At 31.4% G+C, this 8,051-nt stretch overlaps 1 protein-coding gene across 1 annotated transcript; it reads left to right on the top strand.

Moving 5' to 3' along the window:
• Positions 1 to 5,983: 5,983 nt before the first annotated feature.
• Positions 5,984 to 7,789, top strand: LOC149512941 (phospholipase A1-II 6-like). The gene is made up of 2 exons (XM_089750549.1): positions 5,984 to 6,589; positions 6,906 to 7,789. The coding sequence occupies exons 1-2, from the start codon at positions 6,053 to 6,055 to the stop codon at positions 7,605 to 7,607; spliced, it is 1,239 nt and encodes a 412-aa protein (XP_089606675.1). The 5' UTR covers positions 5,984 to 6,052; the 3' UTR covers positions 7,608 to 7,789.
• Positions 7,790 to 8,051: the final 262 nt, after the last annotated feature.

Genomic DNA, 8,051 nt, shown 5'->3' with positions numbered 1-8,051 from the left:
TTTTGTTTTTCTTTTTAAATTTTATTTAGAGAAAATAAAATAAATAAATAAAATATTAAAGAATCCTAAAATAATAAAAATAGTAAAAAAAAAAAACCTAGGAACGGCTCGACTTACGGCTCAGCTCGACTTGGCTCAAGGAAGAAAAACGGCTTGAAGACGCAGCTCGGGGTGTCGGCTCGACTCGACTAACGGCTCGAAGAGATGGGTCATGCGCGGGTCAGATCTTGGCAAAATACGCGAATCCTTTGGGTTACTTAACGTAGAAATGACGTCATTTTGGGATGGTATATAAGGTTGATTCCTTTATTTTTTCAGCAGAACCCTTCTTCTTTTCTCTCTCTTCTCTTTTTTCTTCTTTTCTTTCTCTCTAGAATCCGAAGAACTCCGGTTGAATATTCATCGGATTTTAGAAATTTTCGTCGAAATCTGGGTTTTTCGTCGAAAGTTCACTGGAAAGTTGGTCGGGTTCTGGGAATTCTCACCGAAAACTGGGCGACTAGCCGAAAACTTCAAACTTGATCGGAATAGTCACCGAAAAATTCAACCTTCGCCAAAAAATTCAACCGAAATCTAGAAATTTCCAGAAATTTCCAGAAAAAATTTGCAGAAAAAATCTCCAAAAATTTCCCACCAATTTTAAAGCTATTCTAACGCCTCTAAACCCTTTTTTAACTTTCAAATCTCTTCTGTCTGCTTTTTTTTATAACCAGTAACTTTTTTTTCTCTATTTTTCCTTCTGTTCTAATACCTATTTATAGGGATTGATCAGAAGAGTTTCTGATCAATCCCTATTCCTTTTTGGATGGAGATTCAATCTTTGAATCCAATCTGGATTCTAATTGAATCCCTATTCACGGTAGGATTCTTTAAAAGAATTCAATCTCAGCCAAAAAAAAAATCAGATTAATAAAAAAAATATTAATAGATAATTAGAAAAAAAATAATAAGATAAATAAAAAATATTACAAGATCAATAAAAAATAATAATAACAGATAAATTATAATATATAAATGAATAAATAATAATAAATATATAACTAGATAAATAAAATACATATATAAAAATTAACAGAAAAGAAAAAAAAAGAAAAAAAAATAAAAGATATATATATATTAATAAATAGTAATAATAAATAAATAAATAATAAATACATAAGATACAAAGGAAAATATATACATAAAATATAAAATAAAAATAATAAAAATATAAAATATAAAATAAAAGCAAAATTGGGCCTACCCATTTGGACCAGGCCCAATTGATCCGGGCCTACCCATTTGGACCAGGCCCAATTGATCCGGGCCTAGACCAAATTGGGTGTCTACACCAAGCACCAAATCTTCATTCCAACAAACCATAGCCTTCATCATTTCACACAAAAAAACACCCAGCCGAACATTAGCCTAGCCCTAGCCCCAGTCCCAATACCTCATAATTTCCACAACCAACATTTCCTCACCTAAACAACATGACCCCAAGGCTTTAGCCTATGCCCCACCATCAAAGCCTTTCCATTTCACCACCTTCAACCCCTAACAAAGAAGGCGAGCACCCATTTTCACTCCCTCACACCAAGACTTTAGCCCCTAACACTAACAAAAGCCTTAATGCACCATTTTTCCAACACCCTCCTAGCACCCATTTCCATTATCCACCAAGGTCGCCTCGAGCTCCAGTATCAGTCCCATTCCCAATCTTTCTTTACAGCTCCTACATGTACTAGCCTTGGTCGCCTTTCAATAAACACTAGACCCTCTTGATTTTCTCACTTTTTTTCACTTAGACAATACAACCTAGAGCTCTGGCCTATGCCTCATCACCAATAGCCCCGTGTTCCAACACAACCCCAAAGTTTTTGCATATACGAGAGCATGTGCCATGTACCTAGCTCAAGACTCGTACCTCTCTAGAGCTCACTACCAAGCCCTAGCCTTTCTCTAAAACTGGCCTTCCCACCAACCAAGCCACCAACCTATGCTCCGCCTAAGCCACCAAACCATATCACCCTTGAACACCTGCCTTTCCCAATGCTTGGCCACAGCCTTCGTCAGCACTCGTTTCACCAAAAAACTCTTTTGCCTGCACCAAACCCATTCCACCAGCACTAACCCAACAACCCTTCCCCTTTGCTTACCCCATGTTTTGATTATTGATACAAACCCAAGCACTGGCCTTAGAAAAAAAAAACTCACTCACACCTTTCACAGCCTTCTAACCACAAAAAAATAAAAATAAAAAAAAATTAAAACAATCATGATCCTGTATAAAAGAGGAACCTAGGAACCTAAACAAAAATATGGGGAAAAAAAGCAACAAATATGATAACATAAAAGGCTGACAAAGGTGACGACTAGATTTTTGACAATCGAGAATGGTGAAAGGTCAACCTATGAGAGAAAAATAACATAGTAAAAGAGCATGAAGATCGAACAATGGGTGGAGGTTAAATAAAAGTTCAAAGTTTCATTCTAAAATTTTAGATCTACAATGCTATGGGGTTTTTCTGGAAAAATAGAGATTAGATCTGTGAAGAAAGAATCAAAGAAAATTTTGGTGAAATTTTAGGTTGAAAAGGCATTGGCCAACAATGGTGATTGGTAGTTGAAACGGTGGTGATACAGCGGTCAATAGTCGATTTCTGGAATAAAGGCTAGCTGCTTTAGAGTTTTTTAAGAAGGTTGAAGAATTTTTTTTTGAAAGAGGTTAAAAATGAATTAAAAAATTAAATGTTTTATAGCTTAAGGAAAAAAAAGAATCAGGTAAACGACCTGGACCCGCGACCCGATTGGTGACCTAAACCGACCCAGGCTCCAGACTCAATCCATTCACCTGATCTAGCCCACTTGGTCCAATCCAAGCCTAATCAAATATCCATCAAGTTGGCTTCCTCTCTTATTGTGGATCATATTGGATTTAAGTCCAATTAAGTAAATTCAATTTACTCATTAGTTATTTATTTATTTTTGCACGTATTGTTTATATATAGATAAACATTTAATTATTCTAAATTATTGATAATAAATAAATAAATATTATTGTTATTGTATATTAAATGATTAAGATCATAATTTTAATTTTACCTTGCAAAATCATATTTGTAAATTTAACAAAAATAAAAAAATTTATTATGAATCTTTCAATGATGGGATTATGAAAAATTCAAGTAGTAATTTTCAAGAATTTCCTAGGTGAGAAAAGATTTTTAAAAATTACTAAAGTATTGAAATATTTAGAAACTCTTTTCAATACGAAGGTTTTTATTTTTCCTTAATTTGATTTTTTTAAGAAATAAAAATATAATATGTTCATAAGAGTTACATTATTATATAGCTTTTAAAAATTAATAATAAAATTAAATAAATAAAAATTCTCGATGATGGGATTTTGGAATGTTTGAATAGTGATTTTTGAAAAAATTTTAGGTGAGAGAATTTTTCTAAGAATATTGCTAAAAAATTGAAATATTTAGAATGATTTTCAATACGAAAAATTCTCATTTATTTTTTATTTTTAAAAATAAATTTTTATGCAATAGCATCACGAATTAATCTATGTACATTATTATTTTTTTTTATATACTGATTATAAAAGTAAATAAAATTTTCAAGGATGAGATCATAAAGAAATTTGAATAATAATTCTTTAGAAATCTTTAGCTGAGAAAATTTATCTAAAATACTATTTATGTACTAGAGCATTTGGTACAATTTTCGATAAAGATTTCTTTTTTTTTTAATAAATAGAATAAGAAATAAAAAAATTTTATATTATTTGATTAAAACATAGTTATCATATTTTACAATATGCTTATTAAATATAAATTTTGATGATAAATAAAAATCGCCGAGGATAAGATTTTTCAGAATTCTAAGTAAAAATTCTTAAAAATTTTTTAGGTGAGAAAGCATCTATTAATATTTTCAAAGTATTGGAATATTTTCAGCAATAAGTAAGGTTCATTTTCTTTTTTTCAAAAAATAGAAAAATACTAAAAATAAAAATAAAATTAAGTTTTTTTTACAATAAAAAAATTAAGAAAATTAAATTTTAAATATCAAAATTAAGACTATTTTAGCCATAATAAAGGATAAATTATAATTAATTGATACTATTTTAAAAGAGTGTTATGAGAGTGTTAACCCTTTCTCATACGTAACTAACTCTCAAATTATTTCGCAAATCTCACAATTATTTTTTGATAAAGTTTTAAGTAATTTTAAAATTTTTATTAAAAGAATAAATTTTAATAGGTAACCAATCACACATAACCAAAAAAAATTAATGATAATTCCATTTTATTTTCAAATTCATCTAGCGACCAAAAAAATTGTTACGACAAAACTCAAACTCAATCAGAAATGGCTTGGACCTACGGATTCAAACTTAATTAAACGGCAAATCAAAGAAAAAAAGCTGGCTTTGCAGTTTGGATTTCGACTATTTATTTTTTCACTCTTTTTACAAGAAAATTTTCTGCATTCTCACGCTACAAATTAAAAGGTTGATTAGATATATAAGTTAAATTATTAAGGGTTTTACAAATCAGTTAATCATCCAGCAGAGATTCAATTTCTTCATCGTGCTAAAGCCAGATGAAGTAGTGCAATTATTATGTTATGAAAAATAACTTGTGTTAAATAATTATGCAGTGAATTAATTTTCATATAAATTGTTAGATTAGATTTTAAAATATTTATGTTTTAACAAAATATTTACTAAATTAATGTGTTCTCATAAAATGTTAATTATTTTATAATTATGAAACTATAACATTTGAGAGAGCTGAAAGTAGAATTTGTTCATTAGTAAGAATTTGGAACATGATTTTGGTATGATGAAACTTGATAAATATTACTTTTGATATCCTAAGTAATAAAATGAAAATAAATTGTGATAAGAAAGTTGATATAAGTTGAAGTTTCAATTAGAGTATAATGCAAAAGTTAATTTTACAATTTTTTAATAAATGCCTTTGATTGAAACATATTTGTATTGACGCTTAGTAGATCAATTTTGCCTTATTATTTATGTGGTAACTCATGTTTTTGATGATTTGGAAAATATATGGTCAAGTCTTCTAATATTTACTCATTGAAAGCTACTAATAAAAAGAAGAGCCAAGAGAAAAGCTAGCTTGTCCACAATCAGTAACTTGCTTCTGCTTTTAACAATGTCATGTATGTTAATTAATTTATTTGATTATGTGTTTTAATTATCACATACAAGTCTTAGAATTTTGCTTTTCCCGAACTGAATAAATAAATTTAACATAAAACTAAATCAAATTCATGTAAATGGAATTTGAACTTCATATTTATAATAACACAAAGTTATTATGATTAGTTACATTTTTTGTGAATAAAAAATATATACTAAAAGGTAAATAATAGTAGGAGAAACCACGACCATGATCAAAAGTCTGGTGACTACAATTACAATAGTGCTACGATTTGTCTCTGTCAGTATGTGAACATGTTCAAAAGTCTGGTGACTACAATTACATTAGTGTTCTGTCATTATGTGAACATGATCAAAAGTCCATTAGTGTTCTGTCATTATGTGAACATGATCAAAAGTCTGGTGACTACAATTACATTAGTTCTACGATTTGTCTCTGTCATTCTTTTGAAGAATCACATAAAGCAAGGTCAGATAATAGTGATTAATTTAAGATTTTTTTTTTTTGTGAGTGTATTTATAATATTAATTATTGATAAATTTATTAATTTATCGATAAAACGGTGTGAAAAATTAATTTTTTTTGTTTTTCAATTTTTAGTTGTAAAAAAAAAATTAGTGTCTTGGAAATTTAATTTTTTTTTTTTAATTTTTGGAGGGTGTCCACTATTTCACGAAGAGTGGTTCTCCCCAATGTCGGTTACTTAAGGTTTCTCCTTCCTATCAAGTCAATATTTCTACGTATATGTTTGTCAGAGCACTAGGAGAGTGCTCTATATAAAGCAATCAAACATATAGCTGTAGGAATAGGAGTCGCATCTTAACAAACCAAAAAAAAAAAAAAAAGAAGTGAGAGTTAAAAAGAGAGTGATGGCGAGCTCCAATATAGCAACTCGTTGGAGAGAGCTAAGTGGCGAGAAAAACTGGGATGGTCTATTGCACCCTCTGGATCTTGATCTCCGCCACTATATTATTCACTACGGTGAAAGAGCTGGAGCGGTTGGAGACCTCTTCAACAACAAAAAGGAATCTAGCGGGTTCGGACATAGCTTATACCCGAAAGAAGGGTTTTTCTCAGGGGCTTGTCTTGAAAAAGGAAATAAATTCAAGTACAGCGTGACCCACTTCTTTTATGCAGGCTCAGATGCTGTTGAGTCTGCATGGTTTGGATATGTGGCAGTGACCACAGATGAAGGAAAGGATGTTCTGGGAAGGAGGGATATTTTGGTTGCTTGGAGAGGAACCATAACAGACTCAGAGTGGTTTAATAATGTAAACTTTTTCCAAACATCCGCTTCAGAATTATTCGGGACTGACAACCAGGCTATGGTGCACTCCGGCTTCCTTTCTCTTTATACTGGAACAAGGTCAGATTCTGCTCACAACAAGACTAGTGCCAGACGCCAGGTAATGTTTCATTATACATATGCAATTCCTAAGCTACTGTGCGTATCAACCACTATATGAAAATAGTTTTTTCTTTGATTTTTTTATACTTTTAGCGGCGTTTATGAACCCGAAAGGTTTGCGATGGTTTAGAAAAACTCCATTAAAAGCGCAGGTTATTCTTGTGTCAGAAAATTTAGGATGACTACTGATTATATATATATATATATGTATATGTATATATATATATATATATATATTTATATATATACAGGATCCGATAAAAAAATGATCATAATTAAGAACAAACTCTTAATTATATATTGCCTTTCTGCAGGTTCGAGATGCGGTAAGGGAACTGGTGAACAAGTATCAAGATGAGGAAATAAGCATAACTGTAACAGGCTTTAGCTTAGGCGCAGCACTTGCGACTCTAAATGCAATGGACATAGTTGCCAATGGATATAACAAGCCCAAAGATAATGCACAGAAGTCGTGCATGGTCACAGGTTTCGTATTTGGAGGTCCATGTGTTGGAAACGATGGTTTGAAGGAATTATTTAAGAGACTCGGTGCTCATGATCTTCATCTTCTACGCATTACAAATGCCAGAGATCCCGTTCATCGATTTCCAATTGGTTCCTACATCCATTTGGGAGAAGAGTTAAAAATTAACACCACAAAGTCAAACTACTTGAAGTGGAGGCTTTTGGGCAGATCAATTCTTCCTGATCTCCCAGATTCCCCTGATGAAAATACCCAGGAGGAGGAAGAAGAAATCAGGCTAACCAAAAGAGGGTTAGGTGAGGGGGATGAATATGTTAGTGCTCACAATATGGACGTATACCTGCATGGAGTTGCAGGCGTACAAGACAAAGGATTTCATCTGGAAGTTGATCACGATATTGCACTTGTAAACAAATATTTGGACCGCCTGAAAGACGAGTATAAAATTCCTCCTAACTGGTGGGAAGGTGAGAATCGCAAAAATATGGTTCAAGCAGATAATGGCCATTGGACGGTTATAATTAAAGAATAAAGATTTTAATTATGTCTATGTCTATGATAGAAATAATTAAAGCCCTTAATAATTAGATATGGTAGGCCGAATAAAACAATTAGCTACGGGCTTCGTCCCCAAAGCTACCTCATGCTTCCCTTCAGAACTGCAACTTTTTCTATGGAATGTAATAAAAATTCTCTTAGTTTTGGGTCGTATTTAACTCTTTGTTTGCCGGTTGCATCATCATATGTTTTCGAAGGGAAATTATTCCTTTCAAAATTTCTTTATATTTTCCTTAACTAAAATTTTTCTCATGTTTTTCATCTCCAGTAAACCAAAAAAAAAAAAAGAAATCCAAATATTTCATTTGCTTTTGCCTTGTATTTTTCCTGAACCAAACAAAGCCATACATTAGTTTTATTTATGTACAATACATTACATTCTACTTGGTTCATGAAAAATATGGAGGAGATGGAAAAA

Source organism: Durio zibethinus, chromosome 21, assembly GCF_047325235.1.
Source record: "Durio zibethinus cultivar Kanyao isolate XHJ-2024 chromosome 21, ASM4732523v1, whole genome shotgun sequence".
Classification (NCBI taxonomy): domain Eukaryota; kingdom Viridiplantae; phylum Streptophyta; class Magnoliopsida; order Malvales; family Malvaceae; genus Durio; species Durio zibethinus.
The sequence above is the reverse complement of the archived record's forward strand: the minus strand, read 5'-3'. Positions and strand labels throughout refer to the sequence as shown.